General features: G+C 28.3%; 1 protein-coding gene and 4 non-coding genes across 7 annotated transcripts in view; all 5 read left to right on the forward strand.

Moving 5' to 3' along the window:
- The window catches only part of LOC108564059 (glutamate receptor ionotropic, kainate 2), a gene marked incomplete at its 5' end in the record, with an annotated part of 80,021 nt that overhangs the window by 17,751 nt on the left and 36,949 nt on the right, over positions 1-25,321 (forward strand). For all 3 annotated transcript variants that reach the window (XM_017922965.1, XM_017922966.1, XM_017922967.1), the window contains 2 exon segments: positions 20,543-20,727; positions 25,144-25,301. In XM_017922965.1, the coding sequence (XP_017778454.1) occupies positions 20,543-20,727; positions 25,144-25,301 (343 nt within the window).
- On the forward strand, positions 11,253-11,325 carry Trnav-aac. The gene has a single exon. It is a non-coding gene; the product is annotated as a tRNA-Val (tRNA).
- Trnas-aga lies at positions 13,365-13,446 on the forward strand. Its single transcript has one exon. It is a non-coding gene; the product is annotated as a tRNA-Ser (tRNA).
- Trnat-agu lies at positions 13,837-13,908 on the forward strand. The gene has a single exon. It is a non-coding gene; the product is annotated as a tRNA-Thr (tRNA).
- Positions 15,452-15,525, forward strand: Trnat-agu. Its single transcript has one exon. It is a non-coding gene; the product is annotated as a tRNA-Thr (tRNA).

The raw sequence follows: 25,321 nt of genomic DNA on the forward strand, positions 1-25,321 counted from the left end.
ATTAACTATACTACACTCTTGGATATAATTTTATGGAATTCAAGCTATTCGTTAAACGAGGTATAATAACAAACTAATATTTGTACGTCTAACATGCCAATATTATTACCAAAATTACCGGCAAATTTTGACAAAAAATACTGGTAATTTCAATAAAATGATATTGCCGAATCTGGTCGGTAATATGAATAATTAATTATTGTTTGTTAATATATTAAACTTATTTTGTATTTGTTCTTGTTAATTATTATCTGAATAGCACAAAAGATAGTTTGTTAAGAAATAATAAATTAAACATATGAATGTTATTAATATATTCAACATTTATTAAAACTTAATATGTTATTGTCAATTATCCCTTTGTACATACTATAAAAATGCTGCTTGCTAATAAGTAATTATAACAATAAATTATAAATTTCTTGTTAACTCTCAATACATTACTCGATTAACTCATATACTTTTAAATTTTATATATAAAGATCCATAACTTATACTAATTACATTTATACTACATTTATATATACATAACATATACATTTATAAATAATAAAATATTTTAAGGAATAAATTTTATTCAAAGGTGCATTTTTTGTTGAAAGTACAATTGCTAAGTTGAGTGGAACTAAAATAAATCCCCATAAAGGACTGAAATACTTGTTTATCTGGTAGGGATCTCAACTATGAGCGAGTTTCATGATAATTTATGTGCAAGGAGCTTTTCTTATCGACTTTGTGAGATTTACCTGAGCTTCGTAAACTTTGCTGTTAAGATTAAATGCGTATAAAATTTGTTATATATATGATAATTATCTTTATTGCAACAAAAAAATCATAATTAAATATTTTCCAAAAAAATCCAGTAATATGAGATAAAAAGAATGACAGAAATGAATTATATATTACGAGACATTAAATATTGGAATAAGATTATAGTTAGGTATTTGCCTTTATTTCATTATTTAATTAATATTTTAATTGGAATATTATATCTTTTGTGCAGATATAACTTTGTTTTAAAGGAATAATATAAAATTGCTATTCATTGCTAATTCATTGTATCTCTCCGTGTCCGAACGTTCCACCCTTCGTAATTGAAGCAGTCCAACATCAACTATCTCAACAAATTATGTATTTATACGAATTTTAACATCAAACAAAATATGAAGGTTTCCATATGTTTCCTCATAGAATATTTACCGTCCCATCAATTCCATCATATCTTCACCCAAACCTCATGTTACAACGCCTCCTTTAAAAATATTTAATCATTTGGCGACTCCCCTCCCCCCACCATTTCATAAAATACATAAAATTTTAGTAGTCATTGAGAAAATTTCTCACTGTTACTAATATTTGTACCTCCTGTTTGACTAGTCCGCGCCTCCCTGGTTTGTAAAATGCTGCTTTACGAACTAGATACGTTCCGGAAAAGTTGGCCATAAAGCGAAAAACCGTATAACGAATCAATTATTTTGAGTTGTGTATTATGGGTAAATCGAAAAGTGCCATAATTAAAAAATTCAGTTATAGTGAAATGCCGTATAAATAGCGAGGTATAGGTATAATTGATTATTATCTCGGGCAGAAAAACCAAGATCGATAGACCATTGGTCAGATATTTAAATTCCTTTCTCTTCTGCCTTTAATGAAGTATAGCTATGTTATTTCCATTGATATTTATTTTGTTTTCATTTTACTTTTTACTATTTTGTTCGATACTCTTTTAGTGCATTTTGGATGTTAATTAATGTCGCTGTTTGTGGCTAATGAAATTAAATTGAAATAATATATTTAAATGCAATATAATAAAATAATAATATTTATTGCAACAATAAAAACAAAACCTTAATACAAAATATTTATTATTGTTGTATTAATTAGTTTTCGCTATTATTTAATTACAATTTATACATTTAAACATTCAGTTCATTTGTTCACAAATAATTTCGTTTACTATATATTTTAATTTTATATATCGTAAATATTTAATTACGATATTATTATATATTTTATAAATAAAAAAAATTATTTACTATTTTTAATTTTGTTTTTTGTTCCAATAAAAATAGATTCTTTTTAAAAAAATGATTAAGAGATACGTATCTCAATTGTTTATACTATAATTTATTTTTTTTGTGGTTTTTAAATAATATAATAAAATTAATTTAAGTTTACACTGATTCGATGTCCCAGTTCAAACTAATGATCATTTTGGATCCAATAAGCAAGAACGAAGTACGGAAAATCACCTTGAACGTTATAAAAATGTCGATTTTCTTAAAGCGAGAGTTTGTGTGAGAGGATACTAAGAATGGACGTGATCCTTTCGAGGTCCATGACGTTTTATTTTTCTTTTCATTTTATTCCAAGGATTATGGAGAATTTATTAGCGCAAGGGGCGGGCATTGGCACATGATACTTCGCTAGGCCATTGTCATTAATGAGACACGAGGAGATAAGAGAATAGTTTGCATTTACCACCGAACAGGCATTGTCCTTGCTCAACTAAAGACGCACCCCGCTAATGTTCTCCTAAGTGTCAACGCTTGTCTTTCCTACACAAGTCTTAACAATTAATGTTCTCCAAAATACAACACTGATGGCTAATAACCGTATTATAATAACTATCTGACACTTTAATTAAACATGTACAAATAGATAATATATTGCAAAAAATATTTTAATATTAGTAAATCAGATTATATGTTAAATGATAAAATATAATATATATTTATTAATTATAACGATATAATTTAAAAACCACTAATAAGTGTGTAATAATATCTATTTTTACTATATTGGGTAAATGTGCATATCATAAATATATTGGCATTATTGAATAAATATGTCATTATTGTTTCATTTATTGACGTCATCATTACGTTGTTGGACAACATGTTACGTCATTGTACATTTGTTCGTGATTATCACTGTGAAGATGACATTTATTATTTACATTGATCAATATCATTATAGTGTCGATTGACGTCATCATCGCATTGTTGGAAGGCAAATTATGAGAAACGTTTTCCCAAAATTCAAGTATCCCATATTCCAATTCCTGATATTTGTTTCCTCTTTTTCTAATGGTTTTGTTTTATTTATATATATATATCAATATGTATTTCAATTCTATTATTGTAAACATATATTATTTCTTGTCTCAAAATAAAAATGATCAAAAAGATAAATTATAATTATTATTTAGATTTTATTTCTATTGTACTTATTTATGTGATTCAATTATCTAATCATGTAATTACATACTTTAATGCTGAACGCAAACTTCGGTTAATGTTAATCAACTTGAAGTAGCAAGTCCTGTCGGTTGAGGAATATTATTATAGAAGTAAATAAGTTTGCCTGATAGGAATATTCATTTAAATTAGTTATATACAAAGCAGCACTTAGGAAGTTCATAATATCATATATTAAAATTAATACATATAGCACAGAGTACACGTTGTACGTAAATTAAATTTTGAAGTTTATTACCTTTGTCTCGAATGAACTTTCCTACGTCTTAGATTATCCATCTTTGCATTTTATATTAATCATAAACTTACATTTTCTTAAATCAATTAATTTCGTAAATCATTTTTTGTAATAATATTTATTTTATTAGTATGAATACAGGTTGGCCCAATTGAACTGCAACTTTTCAGATAGCTGTATTTTTTTATTTGAAATAGGATTTTATTAAACCACAAGGAAAAAATGTTTGAAAACATTTAAAATTTTCTATATGACCGCCTCTAGCGCAAACTATTACTCCATTCACGATGAAGGGCTTTCTTGAGCACATCAATACTCTGGTATTTTTAGTTCTGACATTGGCCTGTAAAATGACCCATTCCAAGAAGTCGAGCGAATTTGCATCTGGTCACCGTGGGGGCCACTGTGTAGTCGCAATGAGGTTTGGAGCGTTTTCTCTCAGCCATTGTTGGTTTTCGCGTGCTTTGTGTGATGATGCAGAATCTTTTTGAAACGTCCACTCTTTCTAACTGAAATGTTTGGTTATCCAGAGCACCTTCCAGAGCACATTCCCACATTCCCATTAACCATGACGCCACGATCCAAAAACATCAACGGAAAGCGATCATCAACCCAGTTTCCCAAACTACTACAAACGGTGGTGCTTGACTTCTTGTGGCCATTCGAATGTCTAAATTTTCGTTTGACATTTATTTTAAGTAAATTCGATAATTTTGTTTGTTTAAGAATTTTTCACTTGCGAAATTTTTTTCATCAGACAAGACGATATTTGGCAATTGGCCGCGTTATGGTTATGGTTCGAGACACAAAAGATTTATTTACATTGAGGTGTTCAAGGGCTCTTTTGGTTTTCCGATCAAATATAGGGCTATCAAACTATTGCGTTTGAATTCTATCACGGATATTTTTTTCCCCAAAAACTGAGATGCAGGCTTGAAAAAAGTTATAGCATTTTTAAGATGGTTGCAGTTTGGTTGTAATTTTATTCACAATCTGTTTATCAATGTGAACATTGAGTAAATTTAAGATAGCGGTTGACATTAGGTAGGTAATCTTTCTCTGTGGATTGTTACCATGTCGTCTTGTAGGTTAACTTCTGCGATTCCACTATTTCCTTTTATTGTGAATCTGCTGCTATTCTTAACACTGTCATTGTCTATCGACTTAATGATGAACCTCTTTAATTTTACTATCTATCTGTGATGAACGATGGCCCTATAGCTGCAAGCACCGAGAGGGCCCACAACCGTCGCCGATTCGATCGTTCCCTGCCCTACCTACTTAACCATTCGGCTATTAGTCGCCCTTTAAGCTTAATTAAGAATTGAATAATGTTATATAACATATTCAAAGCAAAGTCTTTATTATAAAGAAATATATATTTTTTCTGTGCCTATTCAAAGTAATTCAAAATAACTGAATAAAGTTAAATAGGTAAAACTATTATAAATATGAGAAACATGGTTTTTTGTTTTCAAGGTTTCCATTTTTGGCAAGAAATTACTTTCTTGCCAACACAATATAATAATGTGTTAATCTAGTACATTATAATTTTATTTATTGACAATTGTAATAGATATATATTTATTAGTACTACACAGCTACTAAAAGTGAAGCAATATGCGACATTGTATTTGAATGGGAGTTTATCAAATTTAATTAATACTAGCAAATTATGCATACAGCATTATAAATATAATTTGTTAATTATTATATATATATATATATACGGGCACAAAAGGCTGCAGTCAGTATTATTATATAACTAATATATATTATTTTTTTATTTTGAATGTACAGTAATTTATAATTAAACATTATATCATATTAGTTCATATAAATTACATAGTATATTATATAACATAAAATATTTCCTAAAATAAAACTCATTCTAGGAAATTTATGCATGGGGTTGTATAAATATAGTTTGTTTTAAATATTTATAGCCGTCTCGAAAGACACATTTATTTGGTTAATGTACACGAGCGACGAAAATATGTAATTTATTTAAAAGGCAAAAGTGTAACGTCCCCACATCCCACGGATATCACGTCCTGCCTCCACAGCCGAGGCACTTTCAGGACCATAATAAACGCGGAAGTGGAAAATTATTCGTTAACTTTTTTAACTCCGTTTAATGCACACCATGCATTAAAGTGAGATTTCTGAGAGTTGCATATAATACTTATTACAATAATAATAATTATCATCAACTTTCCCAACACTTCTTCATTATAATGCAATTTTACATTTCAGAATTTGTATTAGGTAATTATGTCATAAATATATTATGAATAATATATATATATAATAATATTTTTTTGCAGTTTAACATAAATAAATCAAAATAAAATAAAACAGGTATATTTACTTTCATTCAATGCCATTATATAAAATTGAATTAGGAAAAGGAATTAAAATAAATAAAATCTTAAAATTAATATCTTAATCATAAATGACATAAATGTTTGTCAGATAGTAAGTATTATCAATTGCCGTTGACATTTAACTGTCAGGTGACATAGTATTAATTATGACATATCTAGTGTAGTGGCCGCATGACGGTCTTTTCATGAGAAATTGTGGTGTCTATGTGATAGCAAAAATTTATTTAACTAGTAGAAATGGTGATCATAGAACTACGTGCGGTTCCCTAAACATATTTTTTAACTCTGTACAGCAGGGGACACTTCCGGAGTTGCATGGGGATTTTTGTTTTATGAGAAATTGGGGCTCCGAGCGTTCACAGCATAGCTATGGGGCAATGTTGTAAAATTTATTTCAAGAGTAAAAATTGTGATTGTAATATAACGTGCGGCTCCCCAGACTTTTTTTAACAGCCTACATCTTTAAAATGGCTCCAAAAAGGTTACTGAACTCTGACCTAATATGAACATAGCTTTGTGATATCCTCAGCTGAAATGATTTTTAATCTTAAAAATGCAGTACATACAGAAATCGGCGTTAAAACCCTAAAACTTTCTGTAAAACACCAGTTTAAACTAAAAATAAATGTTTAAATTAATAATATAGATTTTCCATGAGAAGAAAAGATAAGTTTAAAGTTAGCAGTGTTACAGATAAAATCAATTAGGATAGAACGTGATATCAGCAAGATGATATCGCTTACGACGTTCTTGCGATTCCTACTGTGTGTACATAGTTTTGAAAGTGTTTAAAGTTGGAATAAAGTGTTAAGTTCTTAAAGTTTTATTCATACAAAGAACCAAAGAGAGAAAAAATATTTATCAAATACTGTAAATAATGTATATTTAGTTTTCTTTAAATAAAAATATATATTATGAAGAGAATATTAAAATTAAATAAAAGCACGTTATTATTACACACATTTTATTAAGGAGAAATACTTTTTAGTTTACTTGTATTCGTGTATAAATTACATTTTATCACGCTTTGCTGAAAAATGAATTTGTTTTGCTGGAGTTTCTTTCATTTGTATTCATAGTCTTCAGTAAAATAAACTTTACATTTATTTACTTGCATAACAAAACTCTAGATATTTCTTAACTAATTAAAAAGTTATTTTATAATACGACGAGATGTTAAAGGAATGCCGACGTACTTTTCTACGAAACTTCATTTGTTATATAATGGATGTTATATTTCTGGGAGAACATTAGGACGGCGATTTATTCCATCAATTAGGGTCTAATCTTGACGTAAACAACAATATACATAATACGTTTAAATGTAGGTTTCGAAGTTCCAGTAATAACGCTGGTCTAGACAGAGGTAACTTTCTCTCTCGGTCAGAGATACTAATCGCTGTCAATGACCATTCCAACATTGATCGCTACGTTTGATAATTTCTTATTTAATTTCTTTTATAAATCTAATTTTCTATCATTTTATCGCATAGTGCGGTTTGAAAATTTCAAAACAAACTAAATTTTAAATGATCAAAATAAAAATAAATTCTATTTAATTAGTACACACAACTATTTATTTATACATAAACCATCCTTTTTTTAATATTCATTCAGTCAAGTTTCTTTATGTGCGGTATTTTTTATGAATTTTATTCCTCGTTTAGCTTTTCGAATGCGTTCATAAACGACAAGCTCTGAACAAAACAACGTTAAACGTAGTTTTATTAACATATAGTAAATTTAACTTTACTGTAAATTTACTAACTAAATAAATACAGTTATTTAAACCAGGAGTTCCCAAACTTTTTGGGTTTGCGGCGTCCTTAATACATCCGAATTTTTCCGTGGCGCCCCTAGTCAAAACATTCTCAGGGCTAACTAACTTTATAGGTATGTCGCAGCATTGAAAAAATTAATCAAGATATGACTCACATAGTACTTGGATTAGTTTTTGTTAGTATTAGGTAACCAAAAAGTTTCTACGTAATGAATATTTTTTAGGTTTTTATTGTCGACCTTTAATTCGAGGTTGTTTACTTTTGTACTAAAAATGCAGGAGTGGCTCGCGAGCCGCATGCGGCTCTTTAAGTAGTTTGTTATAGCTCAACTAATAAATAAATAGATAATAAATATTTGTTGTTTTTTTTTTAATTTCTGCTGATTATACATTATAAAAAAGTTTACTTCCGGAAACTGTATCAGTAGATGTAAGTAGATCAATGTAAGTAGATCCAAATGTTACATAAATAAAAAAAATAATTTTGGAAATGTGTACCAACATAATAATTCAAGAGAATTATTATACTCGACGATGAAAGTTCCGTTCACGGTTGATCAACCATCTTCTAAAAGAATTAATAATTTGAACATTACAAATTCATTATCATTCAGCTCGTAAAGAATAAATACAAAAATATTAAAATAAATACATTACGTTTCATTTTTTAAATTTTATACCAAAAACTTTAGGTGCAACTTCACAAAATAGGGAAATAAAGATTCAAATAAATTTTTAAATACTATTTTAAAAAACCGCACAAACTTTTTCATTACCTGATACATTCGCCATATATTAATCATTTTATTTTTTAAATCTTAATAATATTAAGTTTGGAAAACGCTAGACAATATACAAAACACATTAATAATATTTCTCTTAAATTTTTTTATACATTTGAGAAATATAGTATGCGATTGATCTTGGTTCTTTTCAGAGAGAGATAGAGAGAACATTCTTTATTCGAAATTTGTGAAAAAGGCCATTGAAAAAGTCTTTTCATTGAGCTAGTTCTTTTCATTTTTATACATTCATAAAAAGGAATATGGAAAAACGTAAATTGCATTTTCAGTGTTTGATGTTTTCGCCAATCTCTAAAGAATAAAAAAAACCGTACGGAGTGTATGGAACGTCGTGCAGTGCAGTTCATGAATGTAGTGATTTCAAGTGGTTTCAGAAATTTTTAAAATTCAGTACTTTTTGTTTGAAATTATGAAAATATGACTGGGTAATCTACATTTGTCTGAAAGGTTATATTTAAATATATAAAATAATCACTATTTTAGAATTTTAGTATTATTTTGACCAATAATTAGTAAATTTTCACCTTTTAGTTTCACTTATAATCAATATTTTTCATCTCATCTTCGTTCATTGATATCAAATATATATTAAAATAAAATAATATCCCATATAGGTATTTATTCCAATATTGACTGACTTTGCGGATTATTCGGTTAAAATGTAATTAAAATTGAATAAAGTTGAAATTTTACTAAATTTCGTCGGAGAATTTTATTAATTAGCGAACCGAATATCATATTAATTTACTGCGCGTTCATTTAGCGTGCACAAATATACGTTTGATTTATTTGTTTGCATTTAAAACTGCAATGTAATTTCTGGAAATGAAATTAACTTATGAAATGCGGAGGACACAGTTGCTTGAATTAAACCAAATTAATAATAGATGACAAGGATATACCAGTAATCAAATATACAACGCTGTGCAAATTTGGAATTAATGTGCTCATTAAAATTGGATGCAGGTAAATAGGTCCTTGATGAACCGCACCCCAAGGCTCAGTTCTATGATTCTAACGCGTTTCAGATTTTTACGTTAGCGTTTTTGTACTCACAAAGGTAAAAATGATGTGTGCGGTTGCACTAAAAGTAGAAAGAAAAAGTACACGCAGGTTGCGAAAGGCTAAACGGAGGGATGTAAAGGAGTCTAAATTGTGGCCTCCGGCATCAACGTTCTGGCTTCACGCGTCCCTCTTTTAAATTCTAATTAATTTCGTTATAGTTAAATTTAAACCGCCCCCACCACAAAAAAGTTATATCAGAGTTTGGCCTCTTTCATTTGCATAATTCCGTCGCCTTATCCAAATTTAATACGTTGCAAGTGTTCGAATAATACCGAAATTTGTTGCAAAACGAATTTTTAATTTGTATATTTTATGGTTCAAGCAAGCTAATTACTGGCAATTAGTTTTTTTTATATATTAATATAATCTAATGCATATATAAGGTAAAGCGACAAGAAATGTTATTTTTTTTTTGTTGCGTTACTTTGTCACCTTTGAGCTGTTCAACATGTGAAGCCTGTTAATATTTTTCTTGTTTTGTTAATTTTTATTTTGGACCATAGTAATAAATGCAAAGTCCAAAGTTTGAAGAGACATATTTTCGATATTCTATACTGTGTTTACTTGATAAAGTATTAAAATCAAAAGATATTTATAACGACATCTGAATCCTCGAAAGTGCTAAAGATGGTTTAAAAAGTTTCAAAATAGTGATAGATCGATAACGACACTTATCGATAATGTTACTAGAGATCAGAAGTGGATTCTCTGCAGCAATCGGAGGAAAATAATGCGGTTTATCTTTGAAAAAGGTTCTTCCTTTAGTTTAGAAATTTTTATGAATAATTATCAATTACTAAAGCCTGGTTCAGACTGTCACTTTTTTATATCAACAACAAATACAAAATTACTTTTAGTCATATCTTAATAGTTGGGGCAGTTATGCAAATTATATATTGGGCCAAACATTTATCTAATTTAAAATACTATATGCAAATGTCTTGGCTTTATACCGGCTCGTGAGCTATGGTCATTTGAAATACTAACTATGGGAGAAATACTACAATTTTATTTTACCCAACTTAACATAAATCAATACAAATACAACAAATACGACTATACTTTCCAAACCCTCTATTAACATAATAAAATTATACTTAACAAAATAAATCCCATAATCTTATAATTCAACCAATTATAATGATAAATATACACAATTCGGAAAAACTGCGGTCAATATCCTTTTTCGAGGTATAGCATATCGAGGTCCTGGTTTATTCAATAACGGTTGCAATATTACCAAAGTGTATTTGTATATTACTGGAATTCGACTATTAATTCTACAATATTATATAATAGTGGAAAATATATTATGTAGATTAATTAATATTCAGTGAATATTATATAAATTGTGACGACGACCAAATAATTTTCCTTCATTACATTTCACAGTATTTTATATTTCTATTTTTTAAGATTAAATATACAATATGAAAGTATTATTCTCAATATTTTTTAGATAGTTATTATCTATTTTGCTATTGTATCCACAAATTTAATGAAAATAATTAATTGGTTCCTAAATGTGAAAGATGTTTCATAGTCAATAGAGAATAGATCTTACAGATTATATTATTTAATATTTATCATAACAATGTATATCCCATATTTAATGATATATTTCTTTTGCATTTACATTTTTTATAATTTACATATAACGTGAATGTGTATTTTTTGTTTCTCCAAAACTTGATGTCTCAATAATACATGGTTATCACAGTTTCCGTGGTGTAGTGGTTATCACATCCGCCTAACACGCGGAAGGTCCCCGGTTCGATCCCGGGCGGAAACATTTTTTGTGGTCTATAGATTTTTGCCCAATTTATTTATAATAAAGCAATTTCAAATCTCTTCACTTTCTTTATCAAATTATTTATTTAATATATGTTACTCATAGAAAAACATGTTTTATAATATATGTTTCGTGCATTTCTTAACTGAAGCACGCAGTGTCACGGCAAATTGTGTGTAATGTGTTTCGATATTCTTTCAAATGAGCAGATAAAACTTCAAAAAAGTCAAATGTAAACGATGACGATTAGTGAGAACTCACTGCTTCAAGCGTATTTACTTGCTCTTGGAATAACAAAAAATTTAGAGGCTATTCCTCATTTCGGCCAGCACTATATAAAGGAGATTTTTAACATGACCATCGATATTGCAAATCAAGTTGCAAAGGGATTGAAGAAATCGAGATGTTTTGCGATTCAACTTGATAAAACAATAGTCTTAAGTAACCATAATATACTACTTTGCTTTGTTGATATACACCGGAAAATTATATTCAACATAATATAGTAGCATTTAAAAGTGTTAGCTGAATACTTTAATGAAAATGAAGATCCACGTAAAGGCAATCGATCCACGAAACTGATCGAGTTGTCTTCTGATACTACTCTGGTGCTCAGCCATAAAATATAATCGTTGTCTTAAATTTGAATATACCTGGATGAAGACTATTAATCTCTGAAAGACTTTTTCAACTATGTCAACAATAAAAAACAAACAGAAGAATCGAATTAACTGTCGTATCCCGCGGTTAGAACTAATGCTAAAACTATGTTCTTTCTTCAACCCTCCAACTAAAACTATGTTCTTCCTTCAACACTACAACTAAGATTAAATTATATAATACAAAAGTGTTTCCATTTCAAAAAAGGGCTGTATGGGAGCATCATTTCATGGAAAGAAAATCAGTTTTTACTATGTCGAAAATACAACCGTTTCTTTATAAGTTTTATGATTCTACCCAAATAGAATGGGCGGAAGATAGTTGTTAATAAAATAGTCGCAACTATACGATTTAATGTGTAACCGATCTTCGGAATATTTGACATGCTATTTTAAACAGTCATATACAAGTATTCGTTTGTATATTTGATGGATAATTGACATATGCTTTGTAATAATTAAGAGAAAAGTGAATATACATATTAATTATACAATAGGTGATAATAAAATGGTCGGCCACGACAGAATGTTAATGAAACATTTCGTCTCATATATAAAAGGTGTCCCAAAATTAACGCAAGATTTGAATTTGCCATTTGCGCAATAAAGTGTCAAATTTTTCTTCTATTTTCTCGATCCTCGGGCTTGCAGGTTGCAGAAAACTGGTACTCTCTACTCAGGCCGCATTAAGGTTGTCGTGGACACTAGGCACCAGTGAGGTAGATCACTAAGGATGAATGGATACAAATGATGAAAGAAGGCTGAATTTTTATGTTTTTCATTGATAGAAAATAATGATGAGTGTGATTTAATTCTAAACTAAGGGATATAATTCAACTATTTGTCATGGGCCCAAAAAGTTTTGTGGGACACTAGTTTTCCATTGAGATACACACCGAGATTGAATCAGTTTTTTAAAGTTTGTATGGTTGATTTTTTTATCCAAAAATGTTTATGATTTGTTGCTCATGATCAGTTATATTATGTGAAGAACGCAATAATTGTTTTGTCAAGGTTTATCTTAATTTTTTGATCACTGTTAGGTAAAAATGTAAGAAATATAAACAGATGCAATCCCAAAACGATTATGTTGAGAGATTTATAATAATATAAATGTTTGTGCTCTTGCAAATTGTAAAAGTGTCAATAATTTTGTATGTAAATAAAGTTATTTTTGAATTTGAATTTTGCGTCTGACTAAAAATCAGATTCCGTCTGGGAGCGTAGGTTCGAATCCTACCGGCTGCGATGGGGTATATTTTATACATATTCATGATCAGAAATTTAATGTTTGAAAAACATATGAAGATAACTTTTTACCTAAAAATAATTTAACGGATTGTTGAAAATTACAATCATTGATTAAATTGATATATATGAGCAGTCGTGGCCGAGCGGTTAAGGCGTCTGACTAGAAATCAGATTCCCTCTGGGAGCGTAGGTTCGAATCCTACCGACTGCGATGTCATTTTATTACTAATTTTATTAAATAACATAAAGATAAACACATAAACCACTTTTTAAATATACTTCATTTAGTTTTCAAAGTACTAAATGTTTTTTCTCACTATATTAATATTAATAATATTTAAAATAAAAACAGGTTTCTAAGAAAATGCATAATGCACTATTACATCAACAAATTATATTGTTTGTACAGAAATACCTTATACGATTATGATTGTAATAACATATACTATTATTAATATTCGATTAAATCTAAATTAATCTAAAAATTTTAAGTTTTATTTTTATTTGCACGTAATCTTGTTTCCTGGAGCACCTATTAAAAAAAATGGCCTGGCGCTTCCACCAAAAAAATGCAAAAAATGTTGGTTTTGTATTCAATAACGGCGCCGTGGCTTAGTTGGTTAAAGCGCCTGTCTAGTAAACAGGAGATCGGGAGTTCGAATCCCTGGGGCCTAGTGACATTCACTACAAATATTTTAAAAATCTCACGTTTACTAATACAATCGATTGGGCTTAATCTGTATACCGGTTAATCGGGACAGCCGCGTATTAGTAACAAATCCTAAAGAATAGAAACAAAACAAAATGGAAATATAATTGATAACTGGGCCAGCCGCTTAATCAGGACAAATATAATAGTCCCGATGTGTTTATCAAACTTTTGGGACAGTACTTAAAAATTTTAAAGGGCTTCCCGAAGAAAGCGTATAGGAAAAAATCCCGTTCCGTCTGTAAACAATTTTTCTGCGACCCTCCAAAAATTTTTTGCCCCTTGGTGGGTCGCGACCCAAATGTGGTCAGAATACTGAATCATACAACTTCATCAACTGAATCAACATTGGATGGTATGGATTCAACATAAACATCTTCTACTGCATTATCAAATTTATATCTTTCATGTGCATTGTCTAGAAAATTAAAATAATTCCACACTAAGCATGCTTGAAAGGTGGTACAATGTGTGTCCTATCTCCTTATTTTAGGGAAAAAGATTTTCATTTAAATTTCCAAAACAGTCATATTAAAGAGTTATATTTCTCTTTTGTTTATTAAATTAGTAATTAAAGAAAACTAAAAATGTGCTTGAACATGTTAGTAAGCGGTGCCGTAGCTTAGTTAGTTAAAGCGCAAACTGGAGATCGGGAGTTAGAATCTCCCGGGGCCTAGTGAAATAATCACTACAATTTTTTTTTAAATCACACAATTAATAACTTAACATAGCTCAGACTGATAACTAATCTTAGATATAACAATACCTGACAACCATGCAAAATATGACCAAAAGTTCTAGAAGGATAAAATTTAATCCAAAAAATGGCTTAATCACAGGTTTCTAAAATCTTGATGAAGAGAATGTTTGAAACTTCTTGAATGCAGAACATGATGGTTTTTACTAGAAGATTAAAAAAACCCTATTAGCAACGAAGACAAATAAAATGAAGACGAATTTAAAAAAAATATATTGACTGTTTTTAGTAAAGAAAACTTTTTTTGCAATTTATTTATATATGAAAACAAAATTTCGCTTAACGAAGTTATTGTCTGATGCACATATATGCCTTTTTATTCGCACGATGATGTTCATACGAGTATACACCGCATGGTTAGACCACGGCATTGTTTGTTGCAAATTCCCGTACTACTTTCTTTAGCTTTATTTTAGAAAACACTTATAAACCAGAGAATTTCTTAATCTGATTTGAATGCAAATAAATTACACAATATAAATGCTTTAGCTATAACCATGTCAGTGGTTCGACTAAAATAAAACAAATATTCAAAAGAACGTATAAATATTTGAACAATAGTTATGTCACAGATTTGTAAATAATAACGTATATATTAAGGCGGAAATACAGTGGAACCTCGCTTAACGAGTTTAATCTGTTTCAAAATTTTCGGATTTTTGCTCGTATAGTGAAATACTCGTATAGTACTAAAGATATATAATAAGTAGTTTATTTTGGAAATAAAAATTGTAAGGTAAATTGACCATTGGCGCCGTGGCTTAGTTGGTTAAAGCGCCTGTCTAGTAAACAGGAGATCGGGAGTTCGAATCTCCCCGGGGCCTAGTGAGATAAGGTGTCCACCTCAAATATTTTGAAATCTTTATATTTGTATATATAACATTCAATAAAAGGCATCTTTATTTATTGATTTTATTCATATGTAATGTAATATTTAATCAATTATTTTAATATGTATTTTTAACAGAAGTAGTACCTGGGCGGAAAAACTTATGATCAATAGCCATTTGTAACAGTTAATTATTTTCTATCTAATTATTTAAATAAATATTATTATTACTTTCTTAATAATATTTTCCTTTGAAAATAACTTAGTTTTATATATTTGTAAGATTTACATTGAAATTTTCATGCCCGGCGCTTCCACCGTATTAGAACCAGTATGGGGCATTAGGAAACAAGCTCTAACCATTTATTATTATAAAAAAATGGTTTAACACAAAACATATTTGAAAAATCTTGAAAATTATTAATATATCTTTACATACGGATCTTGTAGCCTTTTCGGTTAATAAAAATAAAAAAAAATTCAAAATTTACCGATATTTTCTTTTGGTAAAAAAAATAATTAAAAACAGGTTACAAAACTAGAAATTTAAAATATACACTCATATTATTTTTAATGTATTTAATGTCTTGCAGACGAAAATGCTCTTTGCGACTTAACATTTGCGAGGTTTTCCACCATTTAGTACAGCGATTTATATTAAGTTTTCTAAATTAAATTATGTTAAATTAATTTTAAGAAATTACGCTATTTGTTGTGAAAATTTCTGTAAAACCGGTTAATCGCTTACCGGTAATCATATTTTTTATTGGCTTTCAATTATTTATTAATAAATTTGTTCTATTCACTGGAAATTAAATATATTTATAAAATACAAAAAGCCTGAAATTTTACATTTCGTAAATCTATTTTAAATCATGGCATAATAACATTGTATATGAGTGAATATTTTATAAACAAAAACTTTTATATATTCAATTTATAATGCAAATATCGCGATAAAGTTAATATTGTGAATATTGAAATCAATATTTGTAAAGGGTGAAACTATGAAGAGGCCATTAAATATAAAGAGATGTTTAGTTTAAGTGTTTTGGGAGCGGAGGAGTGCTTGTGCTTTCGCTGGTGCTACTGGAGTTATCGATTTGCAATTACCTTGCGAGTAAATGGTCGACTACAGGAATCATAAAAGCCCGATGAGAGAACAAAGGAATCGTTGACTAGTGAAGATCATATAAAATTCTTGATCGGGGACTCTCTTACACTGATCGGGTGAAAGTGCCCATAAATCTATACGGATTTGAGAGAATCCTAAAGAGTCTCCTGTATCTTTTCCAAACGCACAAACCGACAACAATTCAACAAAAAACTACACTCGGTCCTCTTTTTATGCGTACTCTTTTTATGCGGTTTTGAAGTTATGCGGTTTTTATTTCAAGAAGCATTTTTTTAAATAACTATTTTAGGCCATTTTGACACGTTTTGACACAAACTGGCAAGCCATTTCATCGAAAAAGATGATAATTCTGAACGAGCATTCAAGTTTCAACGCCAGCTTCAAAATTGCATTTCTGGATATCAGGAATTGTACAAAAAAATAGCAAAGCCATCGCAAAGTTTAATCACTGATTATATTGTCAAAAGGAAAAAATCAACATGCGAAGTTGAGACTAATTTTACTTATGAAGAATCATTATCTTCAGGACATAGATCTGATATGCTGAGAATCTCTTCTAGTGTTGAAAGTGATTTCAAACCAGTTCGCAAATTATGCCGAACACTCTCATATAGCGACGATATTTTTTCCGTATAAATTTAGAAGGAATATGTTAAGATTATATTTTTCTGAAATTTAATAAACTTGTCTATGATTGTTAACGTTTTTATAAAATTATGAATAAACATTTCAGAAAGAATATAGTAAGACTAATTATTTTTCTGAAATTTAATTTTTTATGCGATTTTCGGTATATTGTAACTCATTGATTTAGTTTTATGCGGTTTTAAAAAAATATGGTACGTATCCTTTATTTTGAGACGTGTGTCTAGTCCTTTTTTGTACGATTTATTTTTATGCGTTTTCCTGTGGAACGTATCTACCGCATAAAAAGAGAACCAAGTGTATATATTTTAATAGTTTCTATTTAAATGTGCAGAATTGTACTTTAAAAATAATAAATATTTCCGTATAAAAATTGCAAATAATTGCTAAATTTTATTATAAAATATAGTAAATATATTAGTCATGAATTTTAGATGTGTTTTGTGGTGAAAATTTTGGAATCAGTTTAATTGAAACTGATTTATTAATATTTACATGTAATTGTGATTGACAATGATAAAAATAAATGTAGTATACCATTCTCTATCCATTTGTATGTGTAAATATGTAATATACAGCTAATAATTCAAACAGTTTAATTGAAATTCATATCACTAGGTTTATTTAACAACGATCTGTAATAATAATTGACAACTAAATACAGTGGAATAAAAAACGTTTCTAAAATCTGTCCGAACACTTATTTCTTCCAAAAATTGTAACTATCATTCTCATAGCTTATTTATGAATAGACAAAAAATAAATTAGATTTTTATTGAATTTGAAAAATTTCATAAATATTGTGAAATTTTAGAAACAATCAATACGGTTTGATTTTTATTTTATGTTCGGCAACCGATTTTTTTTTATAATAGAGGCGTTTAAATACCGAATTCCACTATTAATAAAATTACAATTTATAAAGTAGATTGGTCCATTCGATACAGGTCCTGCATGCTGGCGAAGAAGGGGAGAGGTTTTAGTGCGGTACCAGTACCATGACTCCACCCATGGTCCCTATGTAAGGTTTCCTCTCCTCTACAAAAAAAAAAAAAAAAAAAAGATTGGTCCATTCGGCAATATACCATTAAATATCTGTGGGTTTTCAATTTATAACACAAAACATGTAATTAATTGTTTAATATGATACAAACATTTTTATTGCTTTAATTATATATAATTTTGTTATGTTTTTTGTATATTTAAAACCGTAAAAATATACTTTATTTCCAATATAACAAATACTATACATTTTATTTTTAAGTTGAACATAACAAAAATTGGTAAAAAAATATAATCAATTACAGAATAATATATCAGGATGTATTTTCTAAAATTCTTAAGAATTATATAACAGTACCTCTTGTACTATACGAAATAATATTTGAAACCGGACTAATTGGGGGTTATAAATAATATATTAAAGGTTAAACCGGTCACATATGTACAAAAGCTAAGTCTGTATTGAAAGTTTCAAGCCGGATTATATTAAAGCTGCACTTATGTATATTACAAAGGAGTAAATTAAAATGAAAGTAATTTCGTTCAGCACATGACTATACTCGACACTATGTAAAATTGTATTCGCGTGTTGTTGTATACATATGCTGCAAGCTGAGTACAGTATTCGTACATGTTAGGTAATGTACGTTACACGATGATAAACATTAGACAATAGCTCTCACAGTCAATTTGCATAACTTGTTGTTAGAAACATGGACAGCAGAGGGTCATTGTTCCCGGATCTAAACAACGAAATAAACACAAGTGTAAAGTTTATGTTTCGTAAAATACGTTTTATATGTCTATAACATTATCTAACAACGAATATTAAAGATACTGTAATTAAAATAATACTATTGCAGTGATTTTCAAAGCGGGGTCGCGAAAAATATTTGGGGGGTCGTAGAAAAATTGATGACAGATGACAGGGCTTGCAATTTCTTTTTAAGAAAAGCTGGTCTAAACTCTTAAAAATATTATTAAATGTACTTGAATTAAACGTTAATTATTTTTCAATCTATATATTTTCTTTGTAATTTTAATATAGAAATAAATATATAGTATACTTTCAGTAAAACACGCACTCTGGTAATTTCCCAAGAGTGCCGTTTTGTAATTTGGATCCCAAATGGAATTTTCTGTGGAAACCATTTTTAGCTTTGCAAATAAATAAATTTTATTACCAAAACAAAATTGAAGTCACGAAATTTCAATATTTTCTATATACTTTAAATACTTTTAATTTAATAATGTTTGTCTAAATATTTGCATTTTTTTATTTTCATATACGAGACAGCTTGATTATAATTCGAGAAATACGTATAAGTGTTATATGAAAGACGAAGCCTTGTTTGTAAATATATAACATGGGATCACTGTGAATTGCAAGAGCGAAGATGCAACTAATTAGTACGTCTAGTATCACAATAACAATGTGTGCAGTTGAACGACAAGCTTTGTTTAATCATTATAGTTGGAAATGCGCATTCCGTGTATCTGTTTAATAGATCAAAGGTTCATATTACTGCATCTACATATTGAAAGACTGTTTTTAGATCTAATTATATCATACCAATTTCATCCAAAATATATCGTATTTTTCATTTAATTTCTCAAGTATTATATAACTTACATCGAATCTAATTATAACATTTTAATAAACTTAGATTTTTTCAAATATTTAAAATAAGTTATAAAAATAGAACTTTGTTGGTTGAATTTCTCGATATATTAAAAATTATATTTATTTAAGGGCTCAAAGACATAGGTCAATAGCCCTTTGGTTGAATTTTAACTAATAAATATTATTATTAATTTAAAAAAATGTGTTTTAAATCATTTTGATTTATATGTTTTAATACAAATTATTAGAATTAGTTATTTACACATTTAATACATTATTAATTATTATTCCGTCCTCTTTTTACAATTTATTGTTAACATAAATATATATGTTAAATTTATTTATAATAATTATTTAAAAAGCTGAAATTTCCAAATATAATTGACCTTTTTTAAAATCCACTTTTTGTCGAAAAATGTCAGTTGTATCTGGTTGGGATAATAATTTATTTTATTACATGAAAATTTCTATGTTATATAAATAAATTAACGTAAAATTGTGTACATATGAACATTCAATAACATGTTTTTGATATAAAATATTATATTAAAAAATGCAATTCTAATATGTCTGTATTAATATTTTTTATTTCGTTTTGTGTTACAGTTTGTCATTTACTTCGAAGTGGTGTAGCAGCAATATTCGGACCACAGTCGGCACATACTGCTAGCCATGTTCAGTCCATATGTGACACAATGGAAATTCCACATTTGGAGACCCGTTGGGATTACAGACTCCGCAGGGAGAGCTGTCTGGTGAACCTTTATCCTCACCCCACAACACTCTCAAAGGTAAAGTCACTCATATTATATTGATATGTTGTGCCCTCCATTATTTAATATTAAATCTAGTAAATATATATTACTTTTAACGCAAGTACCAAAGTATCCGATGTATTATATATAAAACATTTTGCTTCCTTTTACAAACATATCTGTATTTGGATTTTTCATAGTATGCTTGTTATATATATTATGACATGCGATATATTAATATTAATAAATGATACTATAAATAACATAATGAAAAGGATATTTGTTTGTGTTGTAAATAGACATTAATGAATTATGTTTTTTTTGTTGTGACATTTGGTATGATTATAATTTATAGTACAACATAGTATGCAATATACTTTCTCTATTTCAAGATTTTCAAACTTTATTTTTATACAGATTTATCAATGTAATAATAATAATGAAACAAAATATTCCTAAAGTATATAATAGTTTATAAATTCATTTATAATTTATAATTTATAGTTTATAATTTCATTTTAAATACAGCAATACCTCATATCTGGTAATCAATTTCGCGTGCTGTTCGAAACCGATATATGGATATTTAGACCTCTAGACATAAACTTAAATTTATAGTTTTTAGTATTTATTTGATATAAATAATTATAAATAATTTACATATGTCTTGCATAACAAGTAATTTACGAATGACAACTGAGTGATTCTCAATTCATTATAAAGACTTATTAGATTTGCTGATTTATTAAAATTTATTTATCAAGCTTTGAATTAATAGTTGAAACTCATTTTTTGCCAGCAAAAATACCTGTTTTTTTCCTATAATTTAAATATTGGGTTGTTACATAAATTCGTTTATTTTTTAAAACTAAAAATTCAAAAAGATAAACATTTTACATATAATTGTATGAATATGTTTCTTTATTTGTGACATGTGACTGTTATAATAAATATTATTATAAAGTAGTCGTCCATTACTTTTTGTTTAAATGTCCTTAGCTTTGAACGGTTATTAACCAATTTTTTGGCAAATAATATTATTTTCTACAATATATATATATTGTAGCAATCAACAGTTGAAAGGTTAATGAAATATTTTCATATAGGTATTATTTACTCAGTCATAGATAAAAACGTTTAAATATAATAGATTCCATCAATATATGTTTAAAATAATGTAAACAACAAATATTTTATTTTAGAAACCTTTGAAATATATTGGCATCGTTGTATTTTTGTTTTGTTAACATTGTAGTATATTTTATTTCCAGATTTTAGTTTTATGCATTTTACTATTGAATGTAATTGAATCCGTGCGATAATTCGTTTCACCGTAAAATTAACACTGGATGCAGTATTTGGATGTGGGCACGTAGCAATATACATGTATTTGCGATGGGCTGGGGTCCAAACTAGGGTTGCTCGAGGTCGACGAATCTGTATCTACCACGGTTTTAGTTCGATTCAATTGGAAACGTTACACGAATTTGATAATTAACATTTAATGGCGGATTTATGATATTTAATGAGTTACGTCATGGCCGGCGGCGGCTTGCTCTCCCATTGCCCAAACTACCGGTAATAATTTGCCAATTTGTTGATCCAAATTGATTAGTTATTCAATCAAACTGCATTTAACAGCGGAATAAATAATGTCACATTAGTATATCCTGAATTAATTTTATCGCTTGTCGTTATTGCGCCAGCTCAACTGTATAAAACAAATACTGCGTTAGTTTATAATTAAAATTGAAAAAGTAAATCAAAGTGTGAACCATTAATAAATAATTATTATATAAGAAATAGTAAACAAAATTTATTATATAACAACATACAAATAAAATATATATTTTATTTAAACACAAATATATTCAGGGTTTGCTTAGCTTAATATAATTTAAATAATAAGTACATGGTTATTTAACGAATGTTCAAATATTTAACGAACGTAAAAGTAAGTTGGACAAAACAGACAGTGACATTAATATTTTATACAATAGTACGTCAGATAATATGAATTCGATCAATCCGGATTTACTATAGTCCTGTTTAAATATGTCAATAGAAACAAAATTATAATTGAGCAAAATAAATTTTAAAAATTAGTACACAACATATTTTTTTATTATATTAATGATATAAAACCGATCCCTTTATACAAACAAGTCTCAAAGGATATTGTAAACCGATTACCCGCGGATTATAACTATATTTGATTTCTGTTGATGTTATATGATTTTCTTGAAAAGCTCATTTGAGGAAAAATATATATAAATAATTTATTAAATATAAATGTGTACTGTGTAGTCCATCCATAAGTCTATTACGTGAATTAATATTATGTCAAATTATACGTTAAAGTGAACATCGAGTATGTTAAAAAGAATCTCTGTAAATGTATACAATTATATGAAAATTCATAATTCGATTAACGTGATCAGTTTAGAAAAATAATATATAAATAAATAACATAATAAATATAAAATTATAATATGTTGTGCGTTTATAAGTTTTGCAACGTGAATTCACAGTAAATAATGTGAGTATTAAATGTCAAATTGCATGATCATCGAGTATTTTCGAGAGAACCACAGTAAATACATACATTTTTTACATGAAAATTCACCTTCAGATTAAAGTGCAATTGTTTACCTATTGCTGTATTTGTATATTAACTGAATTTGAAATGTTATACATATATTGAATTGAAGTAAAATTACCTAATTTTAATATTAAATACATGCGGGATAATTCATGAAATTCAAATTAATTTATTCAAGAAAATATTTAAACTCAATAAATATTTCTAGTCGAAAGCTTGAAAAAAAAGCTAGGATTACAAATATATTTTATGTAATATAATATAATTTACCTTATTTTTAAAAAATGACGATGTAAGAAATATAAATTTGTTGAATGAGTACGGATTTATCAAAAGTAAAGAATAATATCTAAAATATTGTTATTCTTTTGATGTTGTGTTTAAAATATAAACATAACATCAAAAGAATTAATAACAATTAAACTGGAAAATTATAATAGAATTAACGGAAATTAAATTTAGATATCTTATTCTTACATAAAATAATATTTTACTGCAAGAACATTGTCTTGGCATCAAACAAATTAAACTTGTCTTAAATGACATCTAAATTATATTCATTTCTCAGTTAAATTGCTGCTCGAATTCAATAAGTAATTTACTAATAGTTTAAGCATCTACGAAATTTAGTTGTTCCAAGTGCAGCGCTGTCGATACAAAGACTTATAGGTATTAACAGGTTTCAAGTAACACTTGATCGAAGTACTTGCATATTCTAAGAGATATTAGTCTCCGACACAACTTACTCTCCTATAATCCAGTTAAAGTTTACGCACCACCATCGATTAAATCAACATAATGAATAACAACATCACTGCGCAAGCTTTCCCGTTTACATTTGGACGAAGTGGTCTTTGTACTGTAGGGGATGATGAATGTGGATATGCGTGTGTGTGTTTGTGTGGATATGTGTGTGTTTGTTTGTTTAAATTGTAAGGTCGATGGGATTGATGCCGCAGGGATGGTGCTATCAACAATGGTGGGACAATAACCGCTAGCTCTTGTTGGATCTCCCCATTAAATGGTATCAGTACAAAGCGAAGATGCGATTCACTTTATGAGCTACGATGAAACGTATAATATCTTAGAAAGCAGACATCATTGTTATTAACTTCAACCAGAAAAGTAAAGTAACGTTTGCACTCTGAATGAATGAACTCACAGTTCCTCAGGTATTTCTATTAATTTTAGAATTTCCTATTAAAAGTTTATTATATATCAGGAAAATATAAAATATATTTGAATAAAATATGTTGTCTGTTAGATAAAAAATATGTTTCATGTATATTATATTAACTAACGGTGTACGTATCTATAAACGTTTAATGCAAATAGTTGTACGTACGTACCTCTGTACGTCAATTTATTTTGCTCGTTAAGCGAGGTTATTTACTGTATTGCAAAATCGGAAAACATAAATATAATCACCAACTGGCTTAATTTTAGCCAATAACACTGTACGTATATGTGAAGGTCGTGTCGTGTGAACGAATGAACTTAAAAAATATAAATTACTAGGAATAATTCAAATAGCTACATACATATTATTTAAAAATAAAAAGAACATAAAAAAACAATACCTGTATTCTTATAAAAATCCTAAGAAACAAAGCTATCACAAATTGAGGCTGTTAGGAAATATGATTTTTCTGAAGCCACTTACAGAAAGTCAAGAAATTTTCAACTTAACCTAAATATACAACTATTAAATATATTTACTTGATTATGAAAATAAAACCATAAATATCACTTCCTAGATGACATTTTAATGAATAAAGTTCATATTTATATTTTAATCCAGCAGTCCGCTTAAGTAAATATCATTAATTAATATTAATTATGTTTTGCAGGCTTATGTGGATTTAGTAAAGGCTTGGGGATGGAAGTCGTTCACGATTATTTATGAGAACAATGAAGGCTTGGTACGTTTGCAGGAGCTACTCAAGGCCCATGGGCCTTATGAATTTCCCATAACAGTCCGTCAGCTCGGAGAGGGATCGGATTATCGGTGAGTAAATTAAACCCCAT

The sequence above is a fragment of the Nicrophorus vespilloides genome, unplaced genomic scaffold (genome assembly GCF_001412225.1).
Source record: "Nicrophorus vespilloides isolate i.1.1-1 unplaced genomic scaffold, Nicve_v1.0, whole genome shotgun sequence".
NCBI classification, from domain to species: Eukaryota; Metazoa; Arthropoda; class Insecta; order Coleoptera; family Silphidae; genus Nicrophorus; species Nicrophorus vespilloides.